General features: G+C 43.0%; 1 protein-coding gene and 1 pseudogene across 8 annotated transcripts in view; both read right to left on the minus strand.

Annotated features, from left to right (window-relative positions):
* Positions 1-361: 361 nt before the first annotated feature.
* Positions 362-15,538, minus strand: part of CDC14B (cell division cycle 14B) — a 103,404-nt gene continuing 88,227 nt past the window's right edge. For 4 of the 8 annotated variants that reach the window (XM_075549808.1, XM_075549814.1, XM_075549811.1 and 1 more), the window contains exons 13-14: positions 9,386-9,502; positions 362-1,822 (exon numbers count right to left, since the gene is read on the minus strand). In XM_075549808.1, coding sequence (XP_075405923.1) covers positions 1,786-1,822; positions 9,386-9,502 — 154 coding nt within the window. In that variant the 3' untranslated portion in view covers positions 362-1,785. Of the gene's footprint in view, positions 1,823-9,385; positions 9,503-15,225; positions 15,371-15,538 lie in introns of those variants that run through there. The other 4 variants (XM_075549809.1, XM_075549813.1, XM_075549810.1 and 1 more) reach the window with 3 other exon arrangements.
* On the minus strand, positions 4,807-5,976 carry LOC142448887 (COP9 signalosome complex subunit 8 pseudogene; annotated as a pseudogene).

Below are 15,538 nucleotides of genomic sequence, written 5' to 3' on the forward strand. Positions count from 1 at the left end.
TTACTCATTCTGAGGAAGGTAGTCATTCATCATGAGCCAAGGCCGGCAGCACATTTCATTGTTCTAAATTAATACCCAACCAAACCAAGAAAAACTCAAATGGAACTTTGATTTTCACAACCTAGGATTATTTACGGAGGAGATGGCCTTTTAAAGTATGGGGGTGAGGGGGGGCGTTGCCCTGAGAATGTAATGCTTTGTGCATGGGGGCACTGTCTGAAGAGGAAGGCAATCTTCCAACACAAGGCAGCAAAGGAATGTTCCTCCTCCCACTCGGATGTGATTAAGGAGCAATAGTCCTATAACCAAGTGGGTCTTTGTGCCTTTTTATTTCCAGGGAGAGAAAACCACTCCTCTGTGATCCAGTCCCCAGTGTGTGAAACCGGTCAGATCCCACACGCATCGCGCCTGATGAAGAAAGAGCTCTGCTTTGGTCTCCCTCACTGCCAGTCCGTGTCACCACTTAGTCTAGTCTGCGAGTACACGCCAAAGGAAGCGACTGCCTGGCCTGCTTATTTCAACGACTCGCAGCAGTTCTGTTTAGAGGCTTACACCAGAAAGGAGTTTGTCAGCCTCTTCCTTTACAAACTTCCTTTCTAAACTTGCATAGACCAAAACTGGCTAATGTGGACCAAGTCATTCACTTTTTTAATGGAAATAACTAAGGTGGCTGAAAGAATTTTTTCTTTTGGGCCCCAATTTTTGATGGTTACAAATTAATCTTTTTGTGGCTGCTTTGAATCAGAGACTCAGCTGTGTTTTCGTTAGGGTTGAGGGGCGAAGGCACTCTGCTGAGTCATTAGCTGTATTCCCAAACCTAAGGCAAGTGGAATGCAGATGTGGAGGACTGGCAGAGAAGTCACAGGGTATGGGAGGGCCAAGCACATGAAGACCATCTACAGTGCTAGAGAGGAAGGCCTACTAACACAACGAAGCATGAGAAACGTCGCCATCATTTAGGGTCTTAACTTCCTAGTAGAAAGAGCACAAGGACGTGCGTGTGGTCCTGCCTGGACGAAAACGCGGCTTCATTTTGTATGGCCTTCTGCCGTCGCCGCCTGAGACAGAAAGGAATAAGCTGATGCAGCAGCCGGGCAATTCTGAAGCCAATTCCTCCTCCTGAGTCTTCTACAGCTACCACTAACATTCTCCGTCACCAAACGACTGCTTTGTTTCTCAACCTAAACCAGTATTAAAAAGTGGTTTCCACAAATTCTTAATAAAGCACTCTTTGGTGGAAGACAAGCAGCTTGGGTACTTAACAGAATTAACATCACAATAGTATCACAAATTTAAACATCAAATGACAGAGGTACCATTTGAATAACTGTCTAAACCTTGATATTGAGTCACAGGATGAACAGAAAATAAATATATAAAAAACCTCCATCAGAGATTCAATTCTTCTGAAGGGCAGCAGCTAAAATGACTGCCATCGCAAGAGACACACGTGCGCCACAAAGACTAGGCAGCTCTCTTCATAGCAGAGGGCTTTGACAATTACACCTGAGACTAAATGCACAACAGCTTTTTTGTTGTTAAACTTGAGACATGTCTACAAAAGGAGAATTGGGTCCTTCTTCAAATGATTGTCTTGTACCCAATCTCCTTTAGCTATTTAAACTCAGGGAACATTTTTCTTCACTGAATAAACTTCTTCGGTGGAAAGCAGCGAAGGCTTTTTACAATTCTGTTGTGTCTTGTTTTCAAATAGATTGTGCTAAATCCAGCTGTAGTTCTTCTGTTCCTGCAGTCTTCCTTCAGTTCTGGGCACAGGTGTTTTAGTTAACGCAAGCCTGTTCTAGTCCTTGAAATGGAGGGACTGTAAGGGGGAGAAAAACAAGGATGTTTTAGCATGAAGGTTTATGTAGTTATCAAAGACAAGGAAGGCAACCTGACAGTAATATTACATGCTAAACAGCAATCATAGCACTTTGTGTAACTTCTCAAATGCAAACGACAGCACAATTGTTAACCATAAAAGTAATACAAAAAAAGAGGGGACGGTAGAGTTAAAAAGGGTTCAGTTCTGTAAAATAAATTTTAAATAAATAACACTTCAAGGAGAAAAAAGTGGGGCGGGAGGACAAACGCAGCAGCAGAGCAGGGAAAGCGCCACAGCACCAGTGAAGGCGTGTGCTTCCTTCTTCCTCACTGAGGAGCCAGGCCGTGGGAAGATGGGGAAGAATGAGAAGATGAAGAAGTGTTACTTGATTATTCTGCAAGACAGAACCTGGTCACGGGAAAAGTTCTCATCCTTCGAAGCACTTTCCACACCAACTACTGGGGAGCCCCCTGCCAACTCCTAAGCCAAGGATGCAGGCAAGGCACATCAAGCAAAGATACCCAAAGGTCCCTTTTCTGTTCAGAAATAGGTAATCTGGATTTTCACTCTTTTTTCCTGTCCCCAAATTCCTACCCTATCTTTAAACTCAGAGAAAAATGAAAGCCTGTGAGCAGCCACAAAAGCAGTTTCTACCCGCAGGTGCCCGTCACGTAGACGATAATGGCGCTCTTCGAGCCGGTTCATTGAGCGTCAGAGGCACCAACACTGGGTACTGGGGGAGCAAAAGAAGGGACTACCTGGGATCCCCAAGATGAACGCTTCGAAGGATTACAGATAACCAATATTTAAAATAGGACATTCAACCAAAGAACACTCTGGGCTCCTACTGGGACACCCATGTGGAGACAACAGTAACAAACTACCAAAGTCCAGAGGCAAGGAAGCAGACAACCAAACTGAGGAGACCAGAAGCAGTGGCCGGCACGATGGCAGTGTAAATCACAAATGAGAAGCCAGAGAAGCCCTCGACACATGAGCCAGATAGGGGCTCATGAGGAGACTCAGGGATGAGTGACAATAGGGAAAGAGCGGAGCATTTATCTCCCCTCCCACAGAAACACCAGGCATAAAACACCCCAAAGCAATGCAGCGAGTGATGCTTCTACTGTAACTTGAAATTGAAAGTTATTTGTATATACTCGTTTACTCAGAAAACTACTAGTTATAATTTTTTTAAAAAAGAATACCCCTGTCGGCCAATGGAGATCCCCTCATAGAGGCGTTTAGGAGAGGAGATGGGTTAATTAGGGTGCGAGGTAGTACCGATGAAGAACACAGCTTTCCCCCAGATCCTGGATGATTCCTCCCCCCAACTACCATGATCCGAATTCTACCTTGCAGGGCTGGATAGGGCAGAGGTTGTACACTGGTACATATGAGGGCTGGAGGCACAGGGAATCCAGGGTGGATGATACCTTCAGGACCAAGGGTGTGAGGGACGATGCTGGGAGAGTGGAGGGTGAGTGGGTTGGAAAGGGGGAACTGATTACAGGGATCCACATGTGACCTCTTCCCTGGGAGAGGGACAGCAGAGAAGGGGGGAAGGGAGACTCTGGATAGGGCAAGATATGACAAAATAACGATGTATAAATTACCAAGGGCACATGAGGGAGGGGGGAGAAGGGAGGGAGGGGGAAAAAAGAGGACCTGATGCAAGGGGCTTAAGTGGAGAGCAAATGCCTTGAGAATGATTGGGGCAGGGAATGTATGGATGTGCTTTATACAATTGATGTATGTATATGTATGGATGGTGATAAGAGTTGTATGAGTCCCTAATAAAATGTAAAAAAAGAAAAGAGGAGAAAAAAATGATTAGGGCAAAGACTGTACAGATGTGCTTTATACAATTGATGTATGTATATGTATGAACTGTGATAAGAATTGTATGAGCCCCTAATAAATTGTTAAAATTATTTTAAAAAAATACCCCAAAGGAAATGCCTGACTATAAGCAGGTATACTAAGTAAAATTTTAAAAACCACTCCTGAAAAAAACACCAATCCTGTTAAGTCAATAGCGCACCTAGCAATCCCACTGCAACCTAAGACCTGCTGCGCCCACAAGGCTCCGAAGGGAGTGGTCTTGATGAGGCAGACTGTCCTGTATTTCTGTGTGGAACAGCTGCTGGGTTCACCTGCCAACTACTCAGGAAGCACCCCCGTACTTAACCCCGGTGCCACCAGGGCTCCTGGAGGACCGACAGAAGAGCTACCTGTGTTAAGACGGTAAAGACATGAAATAAACTAAGCACTATTGAATGAGATGACGGCAGATTACCAATTACCTCGATGAAATGTTAAAGACTGTTCTGAGAGACCCCTTCTGAAAGTTAATGTGAATACACTAACCACAACAATTCTGTTTAGTCAATTATTCACTGGATTTATTGGTCCCTAAGAAAGAAGCATTCAGATGTATTTATAGCTCCAACAGAAAATGGGAAGATGTAAAACAACACATTAATTCGCCTCGCCTGATGTGAGAAACAGAATGTGCAGGGCGCCTCGGAGATGGCAATTCAAGGCTTTCACCACTTTAACACTTAGAATATTTTGCCCTGAATGAAGTTGTCCACCGTGAGTTAATTCCCTCATCATCCTGCAACCAAAAGGTCCGATCCTAAGTAGGATAGAAGTATCAGGTTCCCATGTGACTATCTCTTTTTCTCCTTAAGAAGCAGGTAGCAGACGAAGACGACTGTGCTCACTTGCCCTTATTTTGTAAACTGTAAGGTGATTGCTTGCGAGGGTGTAGACACAAGCCTGAGCCCAGAAAGGGGCAAAGGAACTCCCACATGGAGGGAATCAGTCTTTTTCTTTTTTTTTTTTTGGTGCCCACACGTTTATTGAATGATGCACGGGGTGGGCGTGAACCTACAGGTACAAAGGACACGTCCCCACAGAAGGGCCAGACTCGTAGTGAGACTCTGCGAGGTGGGGGGTGGGCGGCAATTGCAGGCAGCTTGTCCTTGCGAGGTCTTCCTGGCACTGTGCCCCCTCGCTGCTCTCTGCCTGCAGGGAGGTGTCACCAGGGAGCGCTGCTCAGGGCCCATCTGCATCTGTTCCGCAGCCGTCTCACAAGGGGTCCAGGGTGCAGCCTCTTCCTCAGTGGCCCGTGTCCCACGCGGGGATCTCAGGTGGAAGGGAAAGCACGTTCTCCAAAGGTGGTGAGTCTCCCCGGTCCTGGGCGTGTCACCCCCCCGAAGGTGCCCGTGCTGCCCAGTGAGCACTGAGGCCCTCACACGAGGGGAAGGGTCCCAAGGAGGACTGGCTGGTTGGGTCAGGTCAGGCGGAGGGCACAGGGGAACGTCCTTCTTTCTAAGCTGGAGGTGTCAACTGCCTGCTCAGTGAGGGGCTGGGCCCTGCCCCCAGGGCACCTGCTGAGCGAGCACACAGATGGACAGACAGACACCCTGGCAGCTCTCAGCCTGTCAGCAGACAGGGCCAGGCTCAGTTTTCCAGGAAGGCCACGTAGTCCGTCAGCTGGGCTAACTGCTGCTCGTTGGGGACCGGTGGGACAGGGGTTGGCGCTGTCGGGGGGGCTAAACCTGCTGGAGGGGGCGTCCAGGACTCCTGCAACAGGCTTCTTGGGCATGACCATCCTGGTGGTGGAGTCGGCCTGCCAGCCCTGCTCCAGCACACCTTTCACGGCCTCTTCCACTGGGAGCCCAACGCAGGCAGCAAAATCATCGGCGACGATGGAGGTGTAGGCCTGGGAGACCAGGGCAAAGGCGCGTCTCTGGGTAGCGTCTCTCAGTGCATCCATGATGGGCTGCACAGCCTCTGACCACTGGTAGGCGCTGATGGTGGTGTAGATCCCCGGGAAGTCATGCTGCCAGATTCTCTGGTCGACCAACCAGATGCCCCCCAGCTCCGCGTTGGCAGATTTGATAGCAGGCGGAATTCTTTTCCAAAGATATCTTGCATTATTCATGTCGTTGTGCAGCAGGTAGAGGGCCAGGAGCTGCCCGTACACCGGGGCGGTGGCGATACCTCCAGGAGCCTTGAGCTCCTGGTTCTCGCACTGGTCCAGCAACGTTTTGAAACTGAAGGCGCTTTCAGCCATCACCGCCACTGGCATCTTCCCCGCCCGTCTTGCCGCCGCACCTTCCTCTTTTTCATTTTTAATTAAGTCATTTTATCGGGGGCTCCTACAATAATCTATGCATCTGCCCATTGTGTCAGGCACATTTGTATATATGTTGCCATCATCATTTTCATAACATTTTCTACTTCAGCCCTTGGTATCAGATCCCGTTTTATCCCCTCCCTCCCTCCCTCATGAACCTTTGATAATTCATAAATTACTATTATTTTCATACCTTACGCCTACCGTTATATCACTTCACCCACTTTCCTGTTGTTCATGCCCCTGGGGGGGGGGGCAGGGCTGTTACGCTGATCATTGTGATCAGCTCCCCCTTTCTCCCCCACCTTTCCCCTACCCTCATGGTATGGCTACACTTATTACTGGTCCTGAGGGGTTTATCTGTCCTGAATTCTCTGTGTTGTGAGTTCTTATCTGTACCAATGCACATGCTCTGGTCTAGCCAATTTGTAAGGTAGAATTGGGGTCATGAGTATAGAGTGGGGGGAACATTAAAGAACTAAAGGAAAGTTATATATGTCATCAGAGTTATACTGCACCCTGGCTGGTACATCATTCCTTGTGACCCTTTTGTGAGGGGATGTCCAATTGTCTACAGATGGGTTTGGGGTCTCCACTCCGTCCTCCCCCTCATTCGTATCTATATGATTGTTCTGGATCTTTTGATGCCTGATACTTGATCCTATCAATACCCCATGATCATGCGGGCTGGTTTGCTTCTTCCATGTGGGTTTTGTTGCTTCTCAGCTAGATGGCTGCTTGCTTATATTCAAGTCTTTAAGACCCCAGACACTATATCTTTTGATAGCTGGGCACCATCAGCTTTCTTCACCACATTTGCTTATTCACCCATTTTGTCTTCAGTGATCATGTCAGGAAGGTGAGCATCACAGAATGCCAGGTTGTTAGAACAAAGTGTTCTTGCATTGAGGGAGTACTTAAGTAGAGGCCCAATGTCCATCTGCGACCTTAATACTTAACATATAAGTATTATGTAAATAGAGCTATTTCCGTCATTATATATAAATGTATTTACTTATGTATGTGCGTGTATTTATACCTCTATAAATGTCTTTGCCTCCTAGTTCTTTCCTCTACTTCCCTTTACATTCCTCTTGTCCCACTATCATGTTCAACCTTCATTTGGCTTTCATTAATTCCTCTTGGCTACAATGCACTTGACTAAGGGCGTATGGGGTCAGTTCTATAGATCATAACACTGAATTCTTGCCTCTCGGTATCCCTAGAAGCTCACTTTGGAATTTAAAAGAAATCTTTTCGATTTCCAGCACTAACTACCCCAAGTTCCTGGAAACCGTTTTGGGTCACTTCAATATTCCTGTCCAAGAACCTCTGGTAGCTGCTTCCTGCAAACAGGGACCGCTTCCAAGAAGCTCAAGCTTAGGTCACTACAGTGACAAGAAAAGGCACCAGGATCTAGATAGAAAAATTGATGCTTGTCCAACCCTCAAATGAATGTGATAGGGGTTGGTCATCTTAATCCGGTTCCTGGATTTTAGTCCTGTGCAACGTAAGCAGCACAATTCAAAAAGCAGAAAGCAAAAGTACGTGACGAGGACACATTAGATGGTAGTGGAAGCCTGGCCAATCACACCTGGACAGAATAGGTCCATTCTGCGCATATTTAAGTTAGCTATCATCAACAGTCATTCTGTGTTCATTTTAATAGCTTAATTCACATAAAAGAATAGACATTGAATCATACCCACTCTTTGGAAAAACCCTTTCTGCCCTATGGCCTGGGGATATGTATTATAAATGTTATGGCTTATTTTTCTTTTTCATATTTCTATGTATAGACTGTGTACATTTTATGTGGATCTCTTCTCTTACTACTTCATGAGTATTTATCCAGGTCATGAAGTTTTCTTTTAAAAACACGATTCCTAATTCATTTGGTAAATGTAATCATTTTCACCGAGTGTCTGTTCCTTACCAGTATAAATGACACTCTGACGCTGTGTCTAAATCTTTGACCTCTTGTCAGTATCTCTCTAGTATTTTTTCAAGTGGAGTCACAGTAAAAAGAATATGACTATTTGTCACATCCCTAATGAAAAATTTTAAATCGTAAAATGATGAGTTAGTGTCCAATTCTTAAATACTTGTGGTATTGAGGCACAGTCACATTCTCCAGTGAACATAAATACATAGTAAGATTCTGCGGAAGAAACAAAGGGAAAGAAGGAAAGCAAGAGAACGCAAACAACTAAGTCCTCAAGACGACAGATGACTCAGCACCCCAGTTTGATGCTGATGACGCTCTCAGAGTTCAGATCGGGCGGTCTGATCACAGGACCGCACCTGAAATGAACCCAGCATACGACAATGGACGGATTGTGGGGCCAAAGCCTCCAAGAAATGCGGGTAAAAGAAGGGAATTTTTATAAAGAACAACATTTAGGAGTTCTGCTTCTAGTTACCTCCAGACCTCTTCTAGTCACTATTATAAGAGATATCTGTCATGACACAGGACTCTGCATGCTGCCAGAAGCAGGCACAAATTATAAAACATAGAAAGGCTACTCACCTTTCACTCTGAATATAAAATATTGTGCATTATCTACTTTTACCTCAAAAGCGATTTGTATTTGGAATATTTTAGAAATGCAATTTTTGCCTTCGGTTCATGATAAAAGTCTAAAGGCAACAGTGACAGTAACTGACAGTGTCATCATATACACCCTGTCCGTTTCTTGTCCAAACTACTGGAAGTAAAGAAAGCACACTAGGCTGAACGAGCTGACTGTGTGTGTGGACTGCGGTCAACAGGATCAACAGATAATAGGGAAATAAAACCAAAACTAAACACACTGCCACCAAATCATTTCCGACTCATAGCAACCTTACATAGGACAGAGTAGAATTGCCCTGGTGGGTTTCCAAAAGTTTTTTCTGAGAGTACAAAGCTTTGGCTTCCTCCTGTGGAACAGCTGGTGGTTTTGAACCGCTTATCTTGCGGTTAGTGGCCCAATGAGTAACCACCATGCCACAGGGCTCCTCTTTGGTAAGGAACAATCCCCCAATTCACTGGGGTGATCATATTTCCTTTGCCATACTTCTTTCCAACAAATTCCCCCAACAACTTTGCTGCATCTGAGACAAAGATAGCAAGATTCCCTCCAAATTCTGAATGGAGACCTTTGCAAAACCTAATTTAAGAATGTAAGTATCTTCTCAACTTTTCCATGTTTCCACAGTTTTGAGAATTATCTCTGAAAAAAAATTACACACCACATTCCAATGTCTTTTCAGATGATAGGCAAGCAAGTAAAACACACGAGTAAATTTTCTATCAGAGGAATGCCACTTCCTCCCATCTTCGTTTCTATCTCCAGATGGAGGTGTGAGAGATTACATGGGAAAGCCAATGCTCGGAACTTTTCAGAAGAGTAGAATTCTTTTCTCACCTTTTAAAACTGCTTTTTCTTGAAGCAGATCTGGTGGTTCTGTTAGAAATGCCTGAACTGCCAGAAATGTTAGGTTCAGATGTTTTACAGCTCTGAACACTGGACTGAAGAATTACTCTGGAAATAGTTGGAAAAACATAAGATTATTTCACTGAAACAACTGAAAATACTTGATAGAGGAAGGCATTTTTGCACTTTTAGTGCAAAATTCTTTTAATTGAGAATGTACATAATTTTCCTTAAATACATTCTGTTCCTCCTGCCCACAAAAATTTGAAAACATTTTTACATCTAGGACTTTTAAAAGGAAGCAAGCATCTCATTTCCTTATAAAGGTTACCCAAAGGCAACCACAGTATACTATACTTTGCTTTTGGAAAGCATATGACCTGACATTTTAAGGTATTTTCATACTAAATCAATCAGTATAACAAATTATTGTGCTCAAAGTAAAAGCTTATTCTAGAATTAATTAAAAAATCCAAAATTATAAAAAATAGAATATACAGTTAGTACTATTGATACAAGATAATGTTCACTCTTCAGAGTTGAAGGTATGGATAACAAACACTAAATCAATAACTAACAAAAACATTTCAAAATACGGTCAAATAAAATGTGATCCTTTCTTGAATATTACATCAATTACTCACTAAATCTCCAAGGTACATTAAAATTAAACTATTTAAATTCTTTAAAAGTTGCCCTAATTATGCTAAAAACATCGTAAGAAACTGCTGTCTCCAGGAACCCAGAAAGCAAACTCATGGCTCAAGGCGCCCTCTGACAAAGTGCTCATAGGATCGGTAATGAGCTGGGCTGCTTCTCCCTCATTAACCACCCCCCCACCCCGCCCTCCTCCCCACCGAGGAGATACAAGAGAAAACACCAAGTGACTGTAAATGCAATTCTTCTCTGCTGGAGATCATCACTGAAGGGCTGAAATGAACACATTATGCTACATTTTTATTTATCTGGAGAAAAACATTGACTTAAAAAATGTCTTCTCAGATCTAATCACAATGCTGGGATAGTCAATAATAACTTACAAGAAGAGTAAAAAGACGCCATTACAATTAACTAGCAGGCCTATGTCCCATGTACAGTACATATAACCTAAGCCATGTTCTTTTTTTTTTTTTTTTAATTTTAACAATTTATTGGGGCTCATACAATTCTTTTCACAGTTCATATATATACATACATCAATTGTATAAAGCACATCTGTACAGTCTTTGCCCTAATCATTTTTTTCTCTTTTCTTCTTTTACATTTTATTAGGGAAGGCCATGTTCTTAAAATGCAATACAGGTGAGTGAATTCCTATAATCTTAGTATTACCAATCCTTAGCATTTTCAGTTTTTGGTAAAATGTTAACATCTCATCATGAAAAAAAGAGCGAGAGCGAGATGGGTTTTACAGCACTAGCAGCTGAAGTCTGAAGCAAGTCTGTCTACACATTTTTTAGGAGAGGAGGTTTCCCTCTATCTGCCCCAAAACCCCAGGGGAATCCATTCCGATCCTGGTGACCCCATGTTGGTCACAGTTCTTAACAGCCCACTTAAAAATCTTGACAGCCTTCCTCCCCTGGCAACTGAGTCAACTCAAATGGTCAACTTTTTAGTTAGCAGAAGAGTGTTACCCAGTGGGCTACCCAAGAGCTCTGTATCTATGTAGGGCTTTGTTTTATAAGTGGGGGTGGGGGAGAGCTTTTCCTGATATAAACTCTTGTTTAAAAATAATCATCAGGAGGGGGAAAAACATCCCCAATCCCAGCCGAGTCTAACAGAGCTCAGCAGAAAAATTACGTAATTTTAAATCAATCAACTCTTTCTGAAGCCCCAGCCAGGCTGCTGCTACAGCTGGCAAAAACCTGCTCACTTGCCCCACAAGGCTTATAGTTTTACTCTCCATTGTTGTAAGTCAGAGAAGTTGAAGCTACAGTTGGCTCTTTCTGAAATATTACACTAGTTTTAAACAAATCTGCGATCATATGGGATAAAGACAGACAATATCGTTATCACTAGGTGCCACTGAACTGACTGACTGACTGACTAGGATTATCCTCTAGGGCTTCCTAGACTGTGAACTTGACAGAGCCTACCATCAGTTCTTTATCCAGGGGAGGAAGGGAGTGGATCTAAATGGTCACCCTTTCAGTCAGTCCTTAACCTCTAGCCACTATGTCACTGCAATGTAAAATCATTAGTGTGTGAGTGTGTGTGTGTGTGTGTGTGTGCGTGTGCGTTGGAGAACGGGGGAGGCTAAAACATTACCTATTTAGAAAATTTGAGTCCTCATTTCTCAAGGTGGCCATTATGAAAATGTTTAAATACTATTCCAAGTAACACAAAATTACTGCTAACTGGTGTTTAGCCCATAGGACACTTAAAAAAAAAGTTTGGGGGGGGGGGAGGTCAGATGCTCACAGGCATCTTCCCTGAAGGTAGTCCCTGCCAGACTGCTGTCTCCTAGCACCACAGGTTCCTGTAGGTGGAGTTCACACCCCACTGATAATGGTCTCTATCAGTTGAGTCAGGGAACAGGCCAAACCGGTTCTGTGACATCTAAGAGTAGGCTGCCATCTGTATCTAGGATCTGCCCATCTTGTCACATGTATACCCCCAATCCCTCCTCTTCCGAATCATGTCCCTAGACCACCTCCTCTCATTACTGTATTACCTATAGCACAGCCCCTTCCTGTGACGTATGTCCTCACCTGTAATTAGGGGGCTTGCATGGCCTCAAAGAAGATAAAAAGCCTGGGCTAGCATTAAACTCTCTCACCCTCATGTGGACCATCAAGTGGGGCTGAGGTGAGCATGCTACCATGAATCGTGTCTGACTCCATTTATTTCAATACTTCTTCTCTATCTCTCATGCTCTCTGTAACTTTACTATGATCTTTACTTATTATCACTGTACAATTGTGCCTACCGGACCCGTAATGATGTGTTAGGGGCTGGCTTCCCCTGACAAAGTCAAGGTGAAATATTATTGTAATAATATTGAGAACAATTAACACAACTTTGAAATAAAAAACAATAGAAATTTACAGTGATTATTCATACCTGTTATGATTCATGTATTCATTTATTTATATTTAAAAGGGCTATTAAGTCTCCTGCTGCTACATTAAAAAGGGGGGACGACTACACTTAAGCTATCCTGTGATCTCCTTCAAACAGCACATGGTAAGCTGTTATTAACGTAATACATGGTCCATATCTCATGAAGTATTCACTGCACCACAAGGGGATCTTGGATATCAATCCAAGTTCCAGTTCTAAAGCAACCCAATCACAAGGGTTCTTCTTAATATTCGGCCTGTGTCATTATATAGTTTCTCCTTTCTAACCTTCCCTGACAAATTCCACAGTCCTACTTACTTTTGCTTCTAATGAAGTCCACTTCTTCTCTACAGTATCTTCCAGGCCCTACATCTTATGCAGTGAGATCTGAAACCTGAAGCAAACAGCAAAGCAAAAAACTAAACAGCCAAGTCGCTTGCCTATAGAGACACAAAATGCTTTGAGCACTCATGTCCAATTTCTAGGAAGAAATTACAGTGCAATACTGCACTACTTATACTAGATGCCCACCCATTAATACAGAAAAAGACTTTCAACATGATGGGTCCAGAGCCCTACAACTTCCATTGGCCACTTTCTCACGACCTCCGTGGCTCTAAGAGAACAATCTGAGGTACATAAAATCCAGCTGTCCAGGCACATCACGGAATGTGTGCTTGCCAAAGCCTCCTGGGTAGACAGCACCATGTTATCTGCCAATTGATATGAGTAGCAATGGTGAATGAGAGCAGTCATCTTGCAAAAGAGAATAATGAAGGATAGGGTGGAAAAAACAAGGAACTAAACTTGCTGACCCCAATGATACTGTAGAAAGTCCTCCCCCTTCCCAAATTACTTAGGCAAGTTATGCTCCATATTCTGCTTTGTGTTTGAAATGCAACACCAAAAAAGTTACATCTTATATAAAAACAAAAGCAAAAAACAATTGTAGCAGCCCTATATATGGTTTCTGAAATAGTGAGTCATTATGGGCACAGAAATCTCCATCACTCTCCTGTGAAGAGGCTGATGGGTCTGGATGGATGGCCTTGGGGTTAGTGCAAACCCACAGTGCCAACAGGGTTCCTACATCTTACATAGTACAGTAAAAGAAAAAGAATCTGATAGAGACAAGTTTTAAACTTATCCCAGGAGTTGTGGTAAAATAATGTATCCACAAAATACCTCAGTATCATTAGAATCAGTACCACTCAGATATAAACTTTGCCTCTTGGGAAAAAAACCAATAGTGCTCTTGAGTACATGTGACTCCCAGGCTCCAGAGTGGAACTGCTCCAAGGGCTTCTACGGAAACAGACTTTACTCTTCCCCATGGGGCAATGTGGACTTGAACTGCAGGCCTTTTGGTTAGCAGCAAAGTCATTAATCCTTGTACCACCAGCGCTCCTTCTCACCTCTTGGAAGAGTTGGAAGAAAATTAAGTCCATAAAATGCATGACCCTCTTAAGTTAAAATAAGTAAAAATATGAGCTTACTTAAGAAAAGCAAAAGAAAAACCAACTAAAATAGATCATCTATATCAGAAATATAGCATATCTACATATGTATTAGTAATCTTATATAATTAAAAAGGTATTCAAGAAAATGGTGTAAATTAGACCATGGTATATGTTTTTCTTGAATTGCAAGAAGAAAGCCTGCTTCATTTAAAAAATAGCTTTCAGTCATTTAAAAACATTCAATAAAAGGACAACGCTTGATACAAGGGGATTTGATTTGGAGGAGACTGCTGAAGAAAGTATTGTGTTCTTTGATAACTTCCAAGACCACATTGGGCAAATGAAGAAGTTCTTGAAATATGAGCTAGAGAGTAAGGTTCAGAGAATTTAAAAAAACAATTCAGACTGGAGTAAGAAGGGAGTCCCGAAAACCCAGTCTGCTCAGGACACACCTTTCCTGGGCTCGTCGTATTTAGTAGGATGTTCTGTAGTTGTTCAGTTATGCACATTCTTGTGCAGAAAAGAAGTCTCTTTATGGCTACCATACTAATTTCAAGAATGAAGCTCTCTAGAGAAATTATGCTTATATTCACATAGTAAAAACATTGATCAGTTATCTTGGGGAAAGGAGAAGAGAGAGAGGAAGTAAGGAATATAGTGACTGTCCTAGGGAAATAAGCAAGGGAGGGCAAGTCTTCTCTATTTCATTTACGACCAGTGTTTGAAATTATGCTAATTTACCTCCTAGAAGGGAAGAAATGGAATGAGGTCGAGGAGAAAACCTTAGTCACTGAAGAACAGATTTATTAGGAAACTAATTGCCTGCTGAGAGCGAGCTGTGCATGATGGCCAATCCAGAGGTGAAACAGGAATGAAAGGCCTATGAGTCCTCTGGAAACAAAAATCAAAGCATTGCAAAAAAGCAGAAAGCCAATGGGAAATCGTTTTGGCTGGACTGCGGAGGCACACTTGACATGTAGAAACTAAAGGGAAGTTGTACAGCCAATTGAGTGAGAGAAAACTACCCACACAAACCCAAATTAACTAAATATTCTAAATGGTAGGATCTAGTGTCTTCATTTACAAACTACTATTTGAAGGTATTTGAGAGAGTAAATGCAACTTAAAAACCATAGTGTTCTATGGAAAATCCTTCCCTCCCCACCATCATTCTATTCACGGAAAAGAATCATTGAAAAAGACACACCAACAAAGCTAGGTGAGCTACTAAGAAGGAAAACATGCATTATGAGAAACATGCTGGACACAAGAAGTGAGCAGTAGTACTACATGGAATGGGACACTTACACAGCAGCTATTTGTCAAAGGTCCTGAGGGCTACTGTGCTCTGAAACCATCGAGACAGAATAGCAGGATGGGAAGAATGTAGTCACAAGCAATCCACCAGATGACAACACTACACAGTGCAGAGGTCAGCACAGCTAGGGGACATCTGGAAAAGGGATGAGGGGAAAGAACAGATGTTCATATTGGGAGGCCAAAATAACAACAAAGTAATAACTAAATTTTAAAAAATCAAGCCACATGTGAATTTTAGACACCTGAAAGACTCAGACCAGCAATTAAGATTAAGGAGGGTGTTCAGGGGGTCCATGGGGAT

Source organism: Tenrec ecaudatus, chromosome 5, assembly GCF_050624435.1.
Source record: "Tenrec ecaudatus isolate mTenEca1 chromosome 5, mTenEca1.hap1, whole genome shotgun sequence".
Lineage (NCBI taxonomy): Eukaryota > Metazoa > Chordata > Mammalia > Afrosoricida > Tenrecidae > Tenrec > Tenrec ecaudatus.